Here is a 19,641-nt window from a genome sequence, read left to right on the forward strand (position 1 = left end):
TAGGGACAAAGGGACACATGTGTCATTGGAGCAGTGTGCACCGCTCAAAAATCATACAAATGATGGAATATTTTATCAACACTAATCTTGTGTGGGGTCCGTCCCTGGCCCAAAATATTTTCAGATGGTGCCAAAATACACTGCAACTTTCTTTCTTTCTTTCTTTCTTTCTTTCTTTCTTGTCCCTCCCAGATCGACTTGTCCTCCATCCTTCCCGAGACTCTGTCAGTGTTGGGTTCCTTCCTGAGGAAGAACCAGCGTGTGTTGAAGCTTGCCACGCTGACCTGCCTGACAACGCTGGTCTGCCACCACGCCTCCTCCTTCCAGCCCGCCACCCTGGAGCCAGCGCTGGTCGAGCTGCCTGCCCTGGTGGACGAGAGCGACATGCATGTCTCCCAGGTATTGACCTGGCTCCAAAACTATTCCCATTGCAGACTGACTCCCAATCTTCCCCCTCCCCCCTTTCCTCTGGAATGCACTCCCAACCATCTCAGAGATGCCCCCTCCCTCCTCTCCTTCAAAACACACCTTATCTTCAAGATAGTTTTTCCCATGCAGTTGAGGTCTGGTTAAGTCCCCCCAACCTATATGTTTAACCTTTTATCTTTTTAATCTGATCTGATCTCAGTGCTAGACTTTAGCGACTTTGGGTACCTAGAAAAAGCGCTATATAAATCTGAGCTATTATTATTATTAGAATTGACTTGTGTTTTCCAGGTGTCCATCACTCTGCTGACCACTATGGCCAGTGCCTGTCCATCCTGCCTGGTTAAGATGGGCTCTTCTGTGCTGCCTGGGGTCTTTAGCCTGGTCCATTCTCCTCTGCTCCAGGGAGGAGCGCTGGTCGCCATAATGGACTTCCTACAAGCACTGGTGCAGTCCAAAACCAGCAACCTGGGACACAAGTATTATTTCTCTCATTTTTTTTATCACAAGAAATTTGTAACCCATTTTTCACCCGGTGCCAGTTGTCTAAGCTGTAATTCTGGGCGCTACTTTCCCAGGAACAACCAGTTCCCGGGGGGAGGCAGTATGAAAACCCGGGATTACTGCTTTACTTTCTTCTTTTTTTTCTTTATTCATTCTTTCTTTCTTTTCAGTGTAGTTATCGTTTTTCTTTTCCTTTTCTAGTTTTATTTGGTTCAGTTAACAATTTTTTTGTTTTGTCGTTAGTTTTAGTTAACTATAATAACCTTGGTGTGAGTGGGGTGGGGGGGAGGGGCATACAGTAAGTAATTGTTTACCTCTCTTCTCCTCTCCTCTTCTTCCAGACAGTTGTTGAAGTCCCTTACGGAGCCCTTCCACAGTGGTCCGTCACACCCAGACACTGTTGTCCTACACAGACAGTCCTACCACTCTGTGGCTCGCTGTGTGGCTGCCCTCTCCGCCGTGTGTCCCAAAGAAACACCAGGCATGGTGGCATCATTTATACAGGAGGTGGGTTTGAGGTGTGCGTGCGTGCGTGCGTGCGTGCGTGCATTCAAATATACACAAAACAGGAAGAGAGACAGATGTGTTTTTGTAATTGCCTCCTAATGTCCACATGTATTGTATTGCATTGCATTGCATTGCATTGCATTGCATTGCATTGTATTGTCCTTTGTTCTGTTCAGGTGAAAAGCTCCAGTTCCTCAGAACCAGTGCGTGTGCTGGCTCTGTTGTGTCTGGGGGAGGTGGGGAGGGGAGGCAGTCTGGGAGGCAGTAAGGAGGTGCAGGCAGTCATCCTGGAGGCCTTCTCCTCACCTAGTGAAGAGGTAGGACTTCACATCCAGTAGATTCTAGCTGAATCCACACAGTACTCATGTTTATTAAACAGGGATTTGATTTCAAATGTGTCTCTTTTATGCATCGTTGCTGTCGGGCAGAAACTCTTTTTGTAAAGTAATGCCCTACTGGGCCTATACTTCATCATACTTGTAGTGTCACACAGAAGCAACAAAAGTAGCAGATCCATAAGCTCTAAACGCGCCGCGAAGCGACAAATTCTTGAAAAGTAAGTTGTTTTGGATATGATGTTTCCACCTGACAGAGACGATATGTTTTTAGCAGAATCAACTTTAAAACACAGCTCTGTAACCAACAAGACTGTCTTACGTAGCCTACCGACCCGGCCAAAACTGGATGTCTTGATGTATCACCGATACTGGTATCGGTACTTGGGCCCGATACCACCCCTATACCTACTCGTACTCTGTACTCTGACCCGAGTGCCAAAACATTCGATTGACACTATAGGCTGAACGAATTTGAAATGGGAGCAAGTCTGACCCAGTGTTTACAACACTGCAGCAAATCGACAAAAACAACCGATCTACAAGCATAAATGACAATTGACAATATTCAGCAGGCGACACTATCATATGATTTCTTTTGCCTCAAGCATAATGAAAGAAAGTCAGCTATACAAAGTGAAAAATTTTCCTTGAAAACGATGAAAGGTATAGACAATACTAGAATGTGTCTGAATAGAACAAAACATTTAATTGCTAATAAGCAGAATAAAGAGAACATTTTGGAATTAGACATTTTTCGGAAAATGTACATTAAAATTTGTTTTGTGTGTAATTCAATGAATTTAATTTTTTATATCATATTGTCATTGACATACCAAGGCATTATTTGAGATGGGGTGTGATAGAAGGAGATTGGTCAGCTGCCGCATAAGACCTAATGCTTATACAGCAATTGAGAAATCAACACAATCTCAAATGTTATGGCAATTAACAATTTAGGCATTCCAACAGTGGAATAAGTGGTCAAGTAAATAGAGTGCCGGACACCACAAGCAACCGCCCTGCTTTATATGCCTTTGTATTTTTGACCATCTCTGTCCATGTGCTAAATGTATGTGTTGTACTGTAGGTGAAGACGGCAGCGTCATGTGCATTAGGCAGCATGGCGGTAGGCAGTCTCCCTGACTACCTGCCATTCCTGCTCAAAGAGATCTCTGCACAGCCTCGACGACAGTACCTGCTACTGCACTCTCTCAAAGAAGTTATCAGGTGTGTTTGTGCGTGTGTGCAGTGTATATAATATTTCTCTTAACAGCTCTTTTTCACTGTAATCAATCTTTAATTTGACTCTAACATATTGACTTCCGTTATATTATCGCATGTTAATTTATTAAGCCAGAACTAGTTACATGTCACAGTGTCAGGCACCTTGTATTTCCAAATTTCGACGTTTTATGTTTTTATTTTTATTTCATAATTAAAGGAACTACAACATTTAAAACTGAGCCTAAATCTCCACTCTGATATTACCATTCACCAGTCCATGTCATTTCTGTCTGGCTTCTAACACAGTTTTAGCTGCAGTACCACAATGTCCTGATGTGCTGGGGGAGCTGTTTATGGAATTTATTTTCACCGCCACACCCCATCCCAGCTACTCCCCCCGACTTATTATAATAAGGCCCACCCCCTCCTCCACGCCCACAGTGTGATTTCTTTCTACATCCGAGCATAGACATGGTAACGCCCCGTCTGCCTCTGATTGGCCTACCGACACTGCCGACGTCTTGCCTGTCCTCCGAGATGCAAGGCTACTCCGTGGTGGGAAATAATACAAGTACAAGACAATGGCAACACGCGACATTAACTTGTAACTTACATTTTTATAGAAGAGCTCCCGACCGGATCATATGGACTTTTGAAACAGAGACCAGGCTTTCCTACCAAGGCGGCATCAGCCTCTTCAGCTCGATACCTAGCCTCCTTGAAGGTTCTTACCTCACCATGATAACATAAAATCATATATAAAATTATTATTAAAAAATAAAAAAATCATACAATATCTCACACACAAATCAAGCACTAAAAAATCACTATAAAATCATATAAAAAATCATAAAAAGCCTACATAAAAACCCAAATATGATTAGAAAGCCTGATTGTTCAAAAATTGGGCATTTGTGGTGATAGAAGAACACAAAAAATGGGAAAAGTTTAAATTCATGTTGTAGGATAGGAACCACAAGCTCAGAACGCTTTGCGGTGAGTTTGTAGATCTGCTATTTTCGCTATGGAAACCATGCAAGGCACCAACTAGCACATCGGGAGCAATTAGGGGTTCAGTGTTTTGCTCAAGGACACTTCGACAGTAACTCTGGGGGAGCCCGGGTTCGAACTGGCAACCTTGCGGTTCCCATCCAGGCACTCTACCCCTGAGCCACCGCCGCCCATATGCCATGCTGCAAGCTTGTGTACATCTGCTATTTTTGAAAGCTATTTTTGGAAATGTCTTGAAAGTGTTTTCAGATGGGGGTCCCTGGCACAGAACATTTTCAGATGGGGTCCGTGGCCAAATACATTTTCGGGGTAAAAAAAAGGCATTTGTAGAATCAGCCTCAGGTCTAAATTCCATATCTACTGTTCTCTCATGTCTCCCTCTCTCTCTCTCTCTCTCTCTCTCTCTCTCTCTCTCTCTCTCTCTCTCTCTCTCCTTCCAGTGCCTGTCCAGCCTCTAGTCTCTCGCCCCATGTGGAGTCTGTCTGGACGCTGTTGTTCCAGAACTGCCAGTGTCCAGAGGAGGGGACCAGGAACCTGGTGGCAGAATGTCTGGGCAAACTCACCTTAGTCAACCCTGACCAACTGCTGCCCAGACTGAAACAGCAACTCACTGCTAGTAGGGCTGTGTGTGTGTGTGTGTGTGTGTGTGTGTGTGTGTGTGTGTGTGTGTGTGTGTGTGTGTGTGTGTGTGTGTGTGTGTGTGTGTGTGTGTGTGTGTGTGTGTGTGTGTGTGTGTGTGTGTGTGTGTGTGTGTGTGTGTGTGTGTGTGTGTGTGTGTGTGTGTGTGTGTGTGTGCGCGCGCGTGCAGGCCTGTCACAACTATACCGCTAATCACCTAATCGCAATTATTTTAGATAATCATAATAACTTTTTGTGTCACAATTATCATAACTGTTTCCATCATACATTTTGGAAAATAGGGTAATAGCAGATATACAAGCTATTTCCACTACGTATTTAAACGTTTTTTTCTCATATCTGCCCTGTGCAGATAATGCACAGGGCAATTAATCGTCAAGTTAACTTTCCGAATCGTAACAGCTCTACGTGTACGTGCTGCGTTGGTGTGTGCTCTCCTTAAAGCACCCTTGTCTACATGTGTATACTGTATAACTATTCCTAACAGCAAATGACAAATGTTTAACCCGCCATCAACTCTCTCAACTCTTTGCAGCCTCTCCATTGGCCCGTAGCACTGTGGTGACTGCTGTCAAATTCACCATTATAGACCAGCCTGCACCCATAGACGCACTGCTCAAAGGATGTATAGGTAACTTACAGCACACAGTACTCACACTGCACGATGTATGGAAAACATGCAATATTTGATAACGATATTGAATATCGCGAAGCCTTTGGCTTCCTGCTAACATACAGTAGATAGCAACATGTTGCTATTGATATTTAATGTCCTTCAAGTCTTAATGGGCTAAATACACAATTCTCTCACTACAGAAGTAATAAGGATTTCCTCTCTGCATGACAGGAGATTTTCTGAAGACGCTGAAGGATGATGACATCAACGTGCGCCGTGTTGCCTTGGTGATGTTCAACTCGGCAGCCCATAATAAGCCCTCCCTGATCCGTGGTCTCCTAGCAACAGTGCTGCCTCACCTCTACAAGGAGACCCAGGTCAGGAAGGACCTCATCAGAGAGGTACGGTTGGAAGAATTACGCAAAGGCTTCATGTCTGAATCCTACCTTCCCTTCATTTATATCCTACAGGACACTGTAAAAAAATATATAAAAACAATATATCAAAGGAATAATATTCCTTTAAACCCACAGACATGCATATTATGCGTGTCTGTGGGTTTACAGTTACGCACGTGTGTGTGTGTGTGTGTGTGTGTGTGTGTGTGCGGGGCGCATGTGCATGTGTGTTACAGGTGGAGATGGGTCCATTTAAGCACACAGTGGATGATGGTCTGGACGTGCGTAAAGCAGCATTTGAGTGCATGTACACTCTGCTGGACAACTGTCTGGATGGACTGGACATCCTGCTGTTCCTGGACCACGTGGAGGAAGGCCTTAAAGACCACTATGACATCAGAGTGAGTCAAACATCCCTCACTAAAATCTCTAAAACCTCATAATTTATGTCCAAAAGTTTTACTTTTCAGGATTCAAATAATAAAATAGAAAATGTATCAGATCTGCAAGCTATCAGATCTACAGCTATCTAGATCTAGCATACTTGTAGATCTGCTACTTTGATGCTTTTCCTTGATGATCAAGTAGGGAATTAATTTCTGCCCGACAGCAACGATATTTACCGTAAAGCAGGGGTGCCCAAAATCTAATCTACCAGTTAATCTACCAGTAGATCACAAAGGCTGTGCAGGTAGATCACATGACATGGCCCTAAAACACATATAATTTATATATAAAAATATATAATTTGGCATCTGACACTTGAATTAAGGTGACTTGATTGATTGACATAAAATGGCCTGTTATCATTTTCTTTTTTTTTTTATATATTTTTTATCCCACGATTTTGTAACCCATTTTTCACCCCTGTGCCAAGTTATCATCATAACTGTTATCATCATCATCCTTCGAGTGCCCTCGACATCTGCGACACAAGCTGCTTCCACTGGTCTCTGTTGCTCATTGCCACACCAAGTTCATTCACAGTCAGTCCTGTGTCCCGACTCAGAACATCTGGAAATGTGAGAGGTCGTGTTCCTCTTGATGGGCAGGGTAGTCTCCACAGAAGAATATCCAATAACCTGGTCTTTTGCTCTGTGGCAGTGTCCAGCAAAGAGGAGTCTTCTTTCTGCCACAACAACTGAGATGGGGGGGGGGGGGGGGGGGGGGGGGGGTGCCTCCATAAATCTGAGCTTTAGTGGGATGGTCCTTCCATGAGAGGTCCTGGACACGCATGAGGAGTCTTGTGTATGTTCCGTCAAGACGATCCCGAAACTCCTTATTCATTGTCCATGTTTCGGCATCATAAAGAAGGATACTTTCCACACAGGCTTTGAACAGGTTGATCTTGGTATAGCTCTTGAGATGTCTGACTGCCATATAAGATGTAGCTTATTGCAAGCGCTCCAGCATTAGAAAGTTACATACAAAAACAAAAAGTATTTACATTTCCCCCTCTATATTTCCCATTCTAAGTGTGTTTGTCATGTTCTTTAAACTATTTTCAGATCATATTTTTGGTGGGTAGATCTTGTTTCGCTGGTCGTTTTGAAAGTAGCTCTCAAGTCGGCACCCCTGCCGTAAAGCTTTACACATTAAGGTCGTAAGCACTTTATGTAAACGTGCACAGACTGCTTTCTTAATAATAAAATATCCTCAGTATATCGATACGATAAGACGGGAGCATTGCGATATATGGTATTATTTTTTGTCCCACTCCTCATTCTGTGTGTAGATGCTGACCTTCCTGATGTTAGCTAGACTGGTGTCTCTGTGTCCTGGTGCTGTTCTACAGAGACTGGACCGGCTGGTGGAGCCACTCAGAGCTACCTGTACCACCAAGGTATTTATTCATTAATGCATGCACGCACGCACGGTTTTTTGAATGCCATTTATAGGGACCAAGCCCGAAGGGACGAAGGCTCCTATAGTTTTTCTACAGTTTCTTCTTCCGCCACTTTTTGCTGTTCTGGCAGTTCGATGCTGTTGCTGTTGCAATAGACAGTCGCAATCTGTCGTGGTGGCCCATCGGGTAACCCCCATTGGCCACAAATACAAACATCTTTGTCCCAATGATGGTGGCATAGTCACCAAATGTAGCACGTGTTGGAGGTTCTCTGTGGTTAATTAAAGACCAGACCATTGTGCTGGTGTCCAACTTTTACATGCTATTAGTCCATTCTTTGAGCTCGATGTGTCTTCCATAGATAAACATGGCCTTCTCCAAAACGCAACGCTGAGTGTCGGAACCTCCCCTCTGGAACAGTCCGACATCAAATGCATAAAGCACATTACAGTAAGGAAACCCTCCCCAGATGTAGACTGTATCCGATTCCTCATCAACACAGCTGCATGGTCCCAGCGCTGGGGCGGAACCTCAAGGTGGCGATCTCCTCCTCTAGGGGTCACTGTGGTCAACTTCGTCCAGCATAAAGACACTGTGTCAATGTCAATGTGATCACCATTCCTTCCAAAGTAGTAGAGCTTGTGCTCCACTGCTACAGCAGCAGGACAGTCAAGGTGTCCCTCTGGCGCCCCTTTGTGTTTGCTCACTAGTCACTACCCAGTGCATATCTCTCTCTCTCTATCTCTCTCTCACACTCTCTCTCACTCTCTCTCTCTCTCTCTTTATTTCGCTCTCTCTATTGTCTCTTAGCCACAGGGTCCCTGTTCTCAACCCCCGGCCCAGAGTGTCGAAGTGTCTCTGAGCAAAACGCTTAAGCCCTAAAGGTTCCCAGGGTGCTGTGCCGACAGCGCTCAACCCCTAATAGTTAACTTATAGGACAGGAAATGCTCTGTGTCCAAAGCGTCTCTCTCTACAACACAGTAAGCATCCTGTAACGTCTTATAAAGGATGCTCAGACAGACTCTGACGACATCACACACACAGTCACACACACACACACACACACACACACACACACGCACGCACACGCACACTCACACACACTCACACAAACTCCAAGCGCTTCTAAATCCCGCTCCCCCCTCTCTCTCCCAGGTGAAAGCGGGTTCGGTGAAGCAGGAGTTTGAGAAGCAGGAGGAGTTGAGGCGCTCAGCCATGCGCGCTGTCGCCGCCCTGCTGGCCGTGCCTGAGGTGGAGCGGAGCCCCAGCATGGCCGACTTCGCCAACCAGATCCACAGCAACCCAGACATGGCCTCCATCTACAACAGCCTCCAGGGTGGAGGTGGAGGAGAGGTGGTTGGCCTGGCAGAGAGCATGGACACTAGCTAGATGGTTTATTATTATTTTATTGTTATTACTATTTAATAAATGCAGAAGATTAATTATTAAATAATAAATTCACCAATTTTGAACTAAGCCTCAGAGGCTTTTGAATGGTTTTTTTTGTTTAATAAGACACATTTAAGCAATAACAAATTGTTGTGATACACACATTTCAACTATATTCTGACCAAATATTACAATTTCCCATTAAAACCAAGACTCCTGTTTTTCATTTATTATTATTATATTTTAATAGGTGAAGGAATGTGAATAATTTCTAGGCAAATAAACACGTTTTCAGGGTAGGAGTTTCCCAAATGCAGGACGAGCAAGCAGGCAATAAGGTTCAACTCCAAAGATTTAACAACCAGGGCTAAACACTACTGGTATATATATATATATATATATATATATATATATATATATATATATATATATATATCGCACACTTGATCAAAGATCCCGGGAGGACATAGATAGAAAATAAATATCGGATCGGGAAAATCGGTATCAGCAGATTCTCAAAATCAAATGATCGGAATCGGATCGGGAGCAAAAAAACTTGATCGGGACATCCCTATAGTCAAAAGTCAAAACACAAAAGTTGTTGAGAGGAGACGCATACGTTTTATTGCAGACGGTCAAATGGTTCATGAGCTATGCCCAATTGATTGCTATATAGCACCACCCTTTAGCCAATGGTCGTGGGCTTTGCGTCCTCACCATTTAGATTGACTGGCCGAATAACCGTCTACCTACCACCACCCAGCTGCACGGTTCAGACAGAACTACTATTTTTGGCGGAAGAAGGAGAAAAAAAAACAGACAGAAACAATAAGGGACCAATTAATAAGAGTCCCTTAGGGCTTGGTCCCTTAAAAAGTAAACTCTCTCTTACCACCCATTACTTTTATAAATGTTGTTGTTTCTCTCATAAACAAGTGTTAGGCGTAGATTCATCTAACCCAGTGCTTCTCAAAATGGGGTCCAGGGACACTCAGGGGTCATTGAGGGAGTTCCAGGGGGTCCCCAGCTAAATTATAGTTGGGAACCAAATAGACCCTTATGGGACTGTAACTGGGGTCGCAGAGAAAATAGAAATGCAGTTAAAAGATCGGTGTCCGTAGCTTAATGCATATGTCAAACAGGGGGTCCTTGAAATGAAAACGGTTGAAAATCACTGCTAGAGCCGTACAAATGGAGGTCCACAGGTTAATGAATGTCAATTTGGGGGTCCTTGACATGAAAAAGTTTGGTAACCACTACCAGTGCCACTGATATAACCTGACTTCGCCAGATGATTGATTGATGATCAATCAATGCTTGCTACCCTTCGTTTCACAAACTACTTTGTGAATTTGTGACTCAACTCAATACCGCCCACATCTGGCGGAGTCAGGTTAAGATTTATCCTGTTCTATGATTTATCCATGAAGGCGGAACCTTGAATATCATGCTTGCTGAAGGTCCCGTTCCACCCGGACCGACGTTGTTGACGGAGTGACCCAGGAAGAGCGGCTAGTAGTCCACATGTGTTGTTGCCGTTTACTGCTGCATTCATTTTCCAACACTTACGTTTAATGTTGCTAAACCTAGTACCGTTTAAGTATTTGCGTGGGAAAAGTATTTAATTGACTCTCCGGCAAGTGCTCGGTTTTGTACCTGATCAACAAGTCCTAAGATTCCACGTATGATAGTGGTGTTACTGTCCACGCTGTCATTAATTTCTTAGCTAAGCTATCGCGTAGGCCTACTGTCGATGTAGCTAGTGAAAGGTCTTATTACTCGTAAAGTCTCTGAATGAAAAGTGCAGTGAACACCAACATGATCAAGGAAAACCGGTGGAATATACCCCCCAATGCTCCAGCATGCATGGAAAAGCATCTGGACGCGGTACACTACAGGGAAGGTAATGTACAAATTAAATGTGCATATGGTGTACCGTGTTAATTTGATTGATTGATTTAAAATTGTATTAACCGTTTGTAGAAAAATATCTACGGGGTGGGGATGTCTTTGACTTTTATTTTCCTTTACTGAGGCCAGTTTCGAATTGCAGCCAACCGTAAGTTCTCTTTAAGAGCGGTTTTACTTTTAGTTAACTTGTTTAGTACTCAATAATGTCATTTTCATGTAATGTGACTTGATGGTTGGGTGATAGATAGGCTGATAGCCGCAATTTGCAACTCTAGATTTTTTTATAATGTGATGAATCTAGAGTTGCAATACCCTCCATTGACTCCACACTCATCCTGATTGATTGATTTAAATATTCATTAACAGTTTGTAGAATTACAGTACATTTCAAACACAAACTCAATACAAAGACTGTTAACTGAGTGGACGACCCAATTAAGCATTACACTTGTTTACAAGAGGGTCCACCATGTTCAATTCATCAAAACATTTAGAGACGTACAAATAGACACTTCTATATAGACAAAGAACAGAACAGGAATTCATCATAAAAGGGGAAATAAACATATGCAGTTGGGGGAAAAGGGGTGGGCGGTGGGGGGATTCAGATTTTACGGGGCCAGTTTCGAATTGCAGCCGTTCGTAGGTGCCCTTTGAGAGCGGTTTTGAAGGAGTCAAGGGATTCACATGTCTTAATGACTGTTGGTAGGGCGTTCCACATTTTGGTGGCATAGGAGCGAAAATAATTTACCGGGTAGTCCAATTTGCGTTTGCCATCTGCTTGTCTTAAACAACGTTAAACTCGCCAACATTGCAGCTGTAGTCCAAGCTTGAATTATCCTCTTTCAATCTGCCGAGCTTGTTTTTCATAAAAATGTGGTGAGCTACTTTCTGTCAAGAAATTCTGTGCAAGTCATTCTTTTTCTAAGTGTTGGAGTTTGGAAACGCTCGTCGTATGTCACTGAACGGTCCCGTATGCCATCTGTTTCGCATTTGCACATAATGCAGAAGGCAGCAGCGTGACCCCTTAATAAAAAACGAGCGCTTCCAAACTCCAACACTTAGAAAAAGTGACTTGCACAGAATGTCTTGACAGAAAGTACATTTTTATGAAAAACAAGCTCGGCAGATTAAAAGAGGATAATTCAAGCTTGGACTACAGCTGCAATGTTGGTGAGTTTAACGTCGTTTAAGACAAGCAGATCGCAAACGCAAATTGGATGAGTGGGGAGTCAATGGAGGGTATTGCAACTCTAGATTCATCCCATTATAAACAAATCTATTTCTTGCAATTCTGATCGTACCCTACAAACCCTCCCGCATGCTCAGATCAGCCGACGCAGGGAGGCTGACAGAACATTCACTAAAAATCACACCTGTGTAAAGTCGAAGTGAGCAGTGCAAGTGTGTTGGGGGGGGGGGGATACGGGGAACGCACCCAGGGGACCGGGCCGGTTCCGGCGAGCCTTCCCGTGTCCGAAACGGTCGAGAAGTGACAGAGTTACCGTGTTGCAGCTTTCCGTGCTCACGTATGCATACACTACATAACATACATACAGAAACACATAGCTCCGAAATGGAGCAGAGGCACCGCTCAAAAATGCCGGGACAACGCTCCACATGTCCCAAACTCTTCTCCCTTCTGGCTCCAAAATTGGAATGCACATCATTGCAATCAGAACTGCAGACTCACTCCCAATCTTCCACCGTAGTCTGAAAACCCACTTCTTCAGACTCCCATCTTAGTCCATAGCACTTGCCATAGCCTCGACGACCTAACGGGGGTATGCAAAGGCTCAACTTATGTAATTTAGATAGCATTTTATGTAGACATAGCACTCTATATTGTATATGCACGCCGAAAGGATTGTTTCATCCTTTTAGCAGACCTTGTATTGTACTGTACTTCCCTGTGCCTGTCCTTGCAAATTGTTAATAAAGTATCCAATCAAACAACTTATTTATCTCTTTACGTTCTTTTCTCCTTTTCTAGATGGCACCATGCTGCTTGGTGCTTCCAGTCTCAGTGGCAGGTGTTGGCTGGGCTCTATTTGGATCTACAGTGATCCTGAGCAAGCTCCCAATGAAGGCTTTTGCAAAGCTGGTGTGCAGACTGAGGCTAGTTTCACGGATATCAAATGGTTGTCAGAGAAAGGCGTTCTTGTGGCATCAGATTCAGGTGAGTGGATTCAGGTGACATGCACATTTCATTATTTGTTTTAGTACTGAGAATAAGGTTAGAAATTAGTTTAGGTTCGTTTTACTGAGGTTAAGTTTAGGAATAGGCCGGGTTAGGTTTTGGCAACATTTTACTGAGGTTAAGGTTAGGAATAAGGTTACGGTATATACTTTTGTTGTTGTTGTTTTTTGTTTCTTTTGTCTTTTTCCGCCCACTCTTTTATTTTTTTGTCCTCCTGAAATGTACCACCTGAAGTGATATTGCCTTGTCTGTCCCTGTTTGAGTGTGGACTCGATGTCTTATGTAGAAAAAGGTCTATACAGAGACATTGGAGATGGTGCCACATGGAGGGGGGATGAGGGAGGGAAGAGGGGTGGGAAAAAAAAAAGAAGAAAATCTTGGGAACTGCTCTTATGTAGAAATGCTATATGTACTATACTGCACTTTCCAAATAAAACAAATATTATAAAAAAAAGGAATAAGGTTACGTTTATTACCGTTTAGGCATAGTTCACTGAGGTTACGTTTAAGAATACCAGGCAGAGCAGTTAACTCCAGCTGTACGCCCAAGGTGACTGTTTTGAGACGAGTATTCTGGTATTCATTTTCGCTGCTTTTGTGAGACAATCTTTTAGGATGGAGTATATAGGGCATTCATTTATGAAACACAAAGTTTAAGTATGGAGATACAAGGTTTTCTGCCCAACGGCAGTCACGGTCGGCAACAATGTTCAAATGAGTTTGTCCGTTCCCGATGCAGGGGCCTTGGAGTTATGGGAACTGGCAGAGGATGAGCGCCTGCTGGTTAATCGTTTCAGTAAATATGAACATGACCACATCGTCACCAGTGTGAGCCCCACAGCTGGGGCAAGCGGTGCCGTCACTGGAAGCATGGACTGCCGGTTAGAAGAACTGTTTTACACAAACGCATGCTCAGACTCATTGTCCACTGGCTCTGTGCATAACTGTAGGCTCGGGTTCCAGTCAGAAAGTGGCATTCCTTTTTTTCATTTTCCAGTTAATTTTCCCATAGCTTGTTTGATCGGCTTGGCAGCAGAACCGGAAACACACCTGATTCAAATCTGCTCACCAGATATCCGTCACCAGAAAAAGACTGGTGTTTTGGTGAATCTATCAGGATAAAATGGAGTTTGAAGTTATAATGGGTTTTTTATAGGAACAGGGCGGGGCAACTAAAATGAATATCAAATATCTAACTACTGAAATAAAGCAACTTGAAAACTGTCCGGGGTGTTCACATAAGCCTGAGTAGACGATGAAATGACCAAAAGTTATTTTTCTGAAATATCCCTTTAAGTATAGCAACAGTGAAAACAGCACATTATAGGTAAAGTTATCTTATTGAACATTCCTCAGACCAGAAGACAGCGCACTCTGGCACGTTCAAGTGTACAGATCTGTTGTGTTGTGTTGTGTTGTGTTTATAGACTGTTGCGTCACGTCTCAAACGAGCACTTGCCCAGTCGGACAACCTGAAAGCAAACTCCATCTGCCTGAATGTTTTATTTACCTGCCAGGGGAAGGTTGGCAACCCTTAGTGTTAACAACTGCCACCCTATGGATACCTGGGACTACAATTATGCACAGCCTATTTCAACCCATTTAGACCTGGAAAGCCTGTATACTTTGTTATACCGTCCAATTCGGGGAAGCATCTGTGTCTCTGCAATGTTGATTTTGCTACTGTATGTATATAGAAACATGATTTCTTTTAAACTTTTTTAATAAAGAATTCGAGTTTTTCCAGAAAATGTAGGTTAGGATTTAGAAGGTGTTTTAAAATTGGCTTCAGGTCTAAACGGGCTAGTATAACAAATGTTTCATACTCGCTGGTATGTGAAACTGTTACTTCATCATGAAGCACCTTCATTTTCTTCCTTTTAGAATCAAAGTCTGGGATCTTACTGAGGAGACAGTTGTCAGCACATATGATGGTAAGAGGAAATAACCAAGAAACTGGATTTATAGATATAGATATTTATAGACAGAAATGAGGGCGATTCATTCATATTTTAATAATGGAAAAATGTTTAATAAAGTTCCCAATCTTGCTACAATTTGGAAGGGGGTGAGCTTCTCTGTGTATTTGAATTGATTCATGTAGTTGATCAGTTTGTGAAAGAAAATCGAAAATGTGCGTTTCAAATGGATGGCATGATAAATAAAATCCATCCAAAACATACACTCAAAAACTGAATATCCTTTCTACAGCACACTCAAAGCCAGTCATTTCTGTGTCCTGCAGTCCCATAGAGGAGGCACTTTTCTTGTCCTGTGGTCAGGTAAGTTATGGATTTATAAAAGTATGTCTTGTTATTAAATTAATATTTTGTCCTTTCTCCATTATTATTCATGAATATTTGGACATTTTTCTATGATTGACTCTTATGCTTAGATTTGTACTCAAATGAATGCTACACATATTTCCCTAAGTACTGTAAGGATACTCCTATTCTATTTTCCTTTCATTGTTTAGGATGGCCGTCTGTTGATTTGGGATAAGAGAAAGCCATCTAAACCAGCTTCAAAAATAGGTGAGCAGAACCAGAGATGTGCCAATATGATTCTCCATATCAATATGGGCCAGATACTGGCCAAATACACTAGATCAGATAAAGTCTCTTACCTCATGTAAATATGTGTAGGCTACCCACACTGTGATAACAGTAGCCGCTCAAGAGTGTACTAGCATGTGAGATATGTTTGCATTGTGTATATTGGCGCTGTGGGCGTATTTTAATCAAGGTGAGTGCTTTGGAACGGCTCTAAAAAGGTACTAATATGTTTGAATGTTAGCCGCTCAAAAATGATGTGTCTATCAACTAGTTCTCGCTTCTCACCTTCTCTTCCCACATGCAAGGTGCATAATGAATAGGCTAGCTCAGATGACTAGTACACACTACAGGTGCACTACTACTGCATATCTTCCTCTTTCCTTGTAACTTAACTAACACTTGGCAACCACCATGTGGCTGTTAAGTAGAGCCTTACAGTAATAAATAATAAATAAAGTGGAAGTGTTCAAACTGAGTACATGGTACATCTTAGTTCAACCTAATGGTCTCAGATATTTCATAAAAGCGATGTTTAAAGTCTGATTTAAGCTATGAATTTCCCAGAACTTATTGGCTGTATGTAGAACAACAGCAAAATATGTTTACATATTGTGCCAATATTTAAGGTGTTGGTATGTGGGTAGGGACCAGTGTCTTTTCATTATACAAGATTGTAGATCACAGATTAGAGTCTGGCAACCTAATATATGAACTTCTAACTTCTCAGATGTGCAGTCCCCCCTTTGCTGCACAACCTCTTTGGCTTGGCACCCTCACCTCAGGAGCACCATTGCTTATGGTAAGGACCACCTGTGGATAATGCATTGACCAAAGTGATTCAGTCCGACAAGTCCTTAACGTTATGATTGTTCCTTGTGGTTCAGGTGACGAGCTCGGCAGGGTGACAGTGAGGGACTTTCAGGGAACGGAACAAGCCCAGACTGCAGAAAACATCCACTCCCGCAGCGTTAATGGCCTGGCTTTCTCTACACATGGGTAATCGTACCACACTTGGGTCTAATTGAAGTAGCCTCCATTTGCAGTCTTTAAAAAATTAACACCTTGTCCTTTCTGCCACAGCACCCCCTTGCTAGCGTCCATTAGTGATGACTGTTCCCTTGCTGTGATGAATGCGGAGCTCAAAGAGATGTGAGTTTATGCACCACTTCATAGCAGCAGCAATCCAATTACAATTTAGGCATTTATACAGAACGACTTACAATTGTGAGATCGGAGTAAACAGAGTAAGCATGAACCCTGGTCAACAAAAGAGAACAATGTAGTGCCTCAAGAGAAACTAAGACACATGGTAAACATCAAACCTAGTATCTGTCTAAACAAAATGCTAATTTAAACACAGACTTAACATGTGGTCATGAAAAAAATTAACAAGAGTGAGCGAATAACCAACATACAGTATTATCTGGGTAGAAAATTTTGCACCTATTAATTAAAAAAGGGTGACAAGATTGGATGAACCAGCATCTATTGAAGAAAGAAATACAAATTATAAAAAATGGGAAATCCGGTCACTCAAAGTTTAAAAATGGGGAACAGCCTCTATTAAGTTTAATGAAAAACGTTTTTTACAATTTAGAGAATATTCGTGGTCATCATATGGGCACACCTAACAATACATGACAAAACAATTGGAAATTTTCCAATTACCGGTACAATATATGTCGAATTACACTAAAATATGTATCTAAACATTATAGGTTAGAAATTAGCCACATAGTATCGGGCCGTCTTTCTCTCCCTTGTAAACAAACAGACTGCACCGGTGTGTTGCACAGCTAACATCCCATATCCTGAACTTTGAAAGGGATGCAATGCTCTGATTGGCTCAGAAAATGTTTCTGTGTCAGTTCCCACTGAAGTCCATATAACGTGATACATTTTCCATATGTAGATACAGAGACACACGGCACCAGGACTTTGTCAAGGGTTTAAGCTGGCTCCAGGGGGGCTCGGACACCCTGACGACCGTGGGGTGGGACCACCAGGTATTGCACCACACAGTGGGACCCGACACCGGAGCACCCACCTCCGCAACTTAGACGCAGCAGCCCTTCATAGACTACAGAAGTCTTGATGTCAGACCCATGGTCTTTTTCTTATCTTTTTTTCCTCTCATTCAAACCCCTCATAGAATTGTTGAGAATTGTTATTGATTTGTTGGTGGCCATATCTTAATCTTTGGTTACATTGTTACCTTTTCACCGTCTGTTGACGTTTCATATCCATAGATATTGGTAAAATTGCCTGACTGATTCTTGTATTTTTGGAACACAATTCTTAAATGACGATGTGAACATTATGGGATTTAGAACGGGAAAAACAACTCAAAATCTAAAAATAAATAAAATGTGTGTATCTGTTGTTGGTGTGAAAAGTGTAGACTGACGGCTCAGTAGTACCTAGTGATACACAACATAAAAACTTTTACATTTCAACATTATAGTTCAAGGTTTATTACATTTTGTGTACAGGTACATAAAGAGGAAAACTTATTTTTGTTAGCTTCCTTCGGATATTGTAGCAGCTGTACCATTGTCGTTATATATGTGCCATCTCCCTTGTTATTTTTAGACTACATGGATGACGAGGTTGGAATCAATAACGTGCCTTCCCTGTGCATTCTGTAACTGAAGTTAAGTTACTAGGTTTGCCGTTTGTGAACAAACCAATAGACCTTTTAGACAGAAGCCATTTTGACAGGAAATAGTAGGTACTAAACAAGTGTTGGATACCAATTAAGGCCACATCAACGCGCTAAAAACGCAGCTGTATTCTTTTATTTTCCTGAACTGATTATTTGTCAAAGCATTCAAATAGTGTTTATTCATACGTTTGTCCACCAGCTCTCATTGCATTCAATGCATTCCGTCGGGCTCCAATTTGCCTCCCAGTGCGTAACGTCAGCTTTCCTTTACCAAATCATATCATTGGCAAGGCTTGGAATGCGGTATCTTCTCTTATTAAGGATCTTTGACTGAGTATCATTGATAACATCTGTGTTTAATCTACAATTTCATATGGCTGCTGTATAAAAGGTTTAGCCCATATACACACTTTAGCCTACATCTTTAAATGTATATTGGAGGAGAAAAAAATGTAGTTGTACTGTAGTGAGAATATTTTTCCTTCATCCTTTTACATTGCAAGAGTTCCTTTTCTTCCATTCACCTCATGTCCTGTTGCACTGTTTCTGTTTTGATGTCTCACATTGCATACCAACCCCAAGTGCACTGTTTGACTATATTTTGGTTCTTTAGTTTATACTACACTACTTTTGTCAATACAAATTATGTCATTGGGTTTTATGTGGATGGCTGTTTTTGTGTTGGTGGGGTGGGTGTTAGATTTTGCATTTAAATTTACACCCAATAAAGTTCTTGTCTCAAGTTGTCTGTACAATATGCAGTATATCCATATGATCACCTCACCTGTCACTTATTTAATTGAAATGGGACCGCTTGGTCTTGGATAGCTGTCCACAGCCCTCCTGAGACATGCGAGTAGACAAAAATAATGTTACCATTTAAACGATTGGTTGAAAATGCTTGAAGTGGTCCTTTTGATTCAGTGATTCCCAAACATTTTAGCTCGAGACTCAAAAGTTGAATCAGATGTTTTCCAGGGACCCAAACTAGTGAAAATAGATCTAAGATACACCATGTGCCGTGTTGTGAGCTTCAGATCAGCTATTTTCACTAGATGAAATGCCAGCACCCTGCTGGTACCTGGTTTGGGAATGAGTCAAGAATAGATCAGCTATCAAATTCAAAACTGTAGGCTCATCGTCATGCATGTCTCCGCACTGACTCGGAATTGTAAATCAAAACCGCAGGTAGATAACTTTTCTAAGCTATATTTTGAGCGTGCCAATATTTGCAATAGTCAAGCTTTGAGATGGCTGAGATTCCTGGAAAAGGAGATGAACAGACTCCTGGCTGATGAATGCTCTGATCCTTTGGATGTTGTAAGTGTGAACTCTTTACAGCACTCTTTCCCAAATGGGTCATGACTCGAGTAAAAATCCCATTTTATTTTCCTACATTTAAAAAAATATAT

General features: G+C 42.2%; 2 protein-coding genes across 3 annotated transcripts in view; both read left to right on the top strand.

The window, feature by feature from the left end:
- Positions 1-9,099, top strand: part of LOC308322781 (cullin-associated NEDD8-dissociated protein 1-like) — an 18,064-nt gene extending 8,965 nt beyond the window's left edge. For both annotated transcript variants that reach the window (XM_080774223.1, XM_080774224.1), the window contains exons 14-24: positions 193-399; positions 718-905; positions 1,272-1,437; positions 1,614-1,754; positions 2,863-3,002; positions 4,451-4,626; positions 5,185-5,280; positions 5,497-5,666; positions 5,900-6,064; positions 7,399-7,506; positions 8,665-9,099. In XM_080774223.1, the coding sequence (XP_080630349.1) occupies positions 193-399; positions 718-905; positions 1,272-1,437; positions 1,614-1,754; positions 2,863-3,002; positions 4,451-4,626; positions 5,185-5,280; positions 5,497-5,666; positions 5,900-6,064; positions 7,399-7,506; positions 8,665-8,898 (1,791 nt within the window). In that variant the 3' untranslated portion in view covers positions 8,899-9,099. The remainder of the gene's footprint in view (positions 1-192; positions 400-717; positions 906-1,271; positions 1,438-1,613; positions 1,755-2,862; positions 3,003-4,450; positions 4,627-5,184; positions 5,281-5,496; positions 5,667-5,899; positions 6,065-7,398; positions 7,507-8,664) is intronic.
- Positions 9,100-10,396: 1,297 nt separating this feature from the next.
- On the top strand, positions 10,397-18,995 carry wdr77 (WD repeat domain 77). The gene is made up of 10 exons (XM_080774358.1): positions 10,397-10,801; positions 12,803-12,988; positions 13,749-13,890; positions 14,894-14,943; positions 15,221-15,291; positions 15,486-15,543; positions 16,292-16,363; positions 16,449-16,560; positions 16,645-16,713; positions 17,477-18,995. Exons 1-10 carry the CDS (start codon positions 10,693-10,695, stop codon positions 17,622-17,624), a joined length of 1,017 nt encoding a protein of 338 aa, XP_080630484.1. The 5' UTR covers positions 10,397-10,692; the 3' UTR covers positions 17,625-18,995.
- The last annotated feature ends 646 nt before the right edge of the window (positions 18,996-19,641 follow it).

Source organism: Protomyctophum bolini, assembly GCF_963924005.1.
Source record: "Protomyctophum bolini genome assembly, chromosome: 2".
NCBI lineage: Eukaryota > Metazoa > Chordata > Actinopteri > Myctophiformes > Myctophidae > Protomyctophum > Protomyctophum bolini.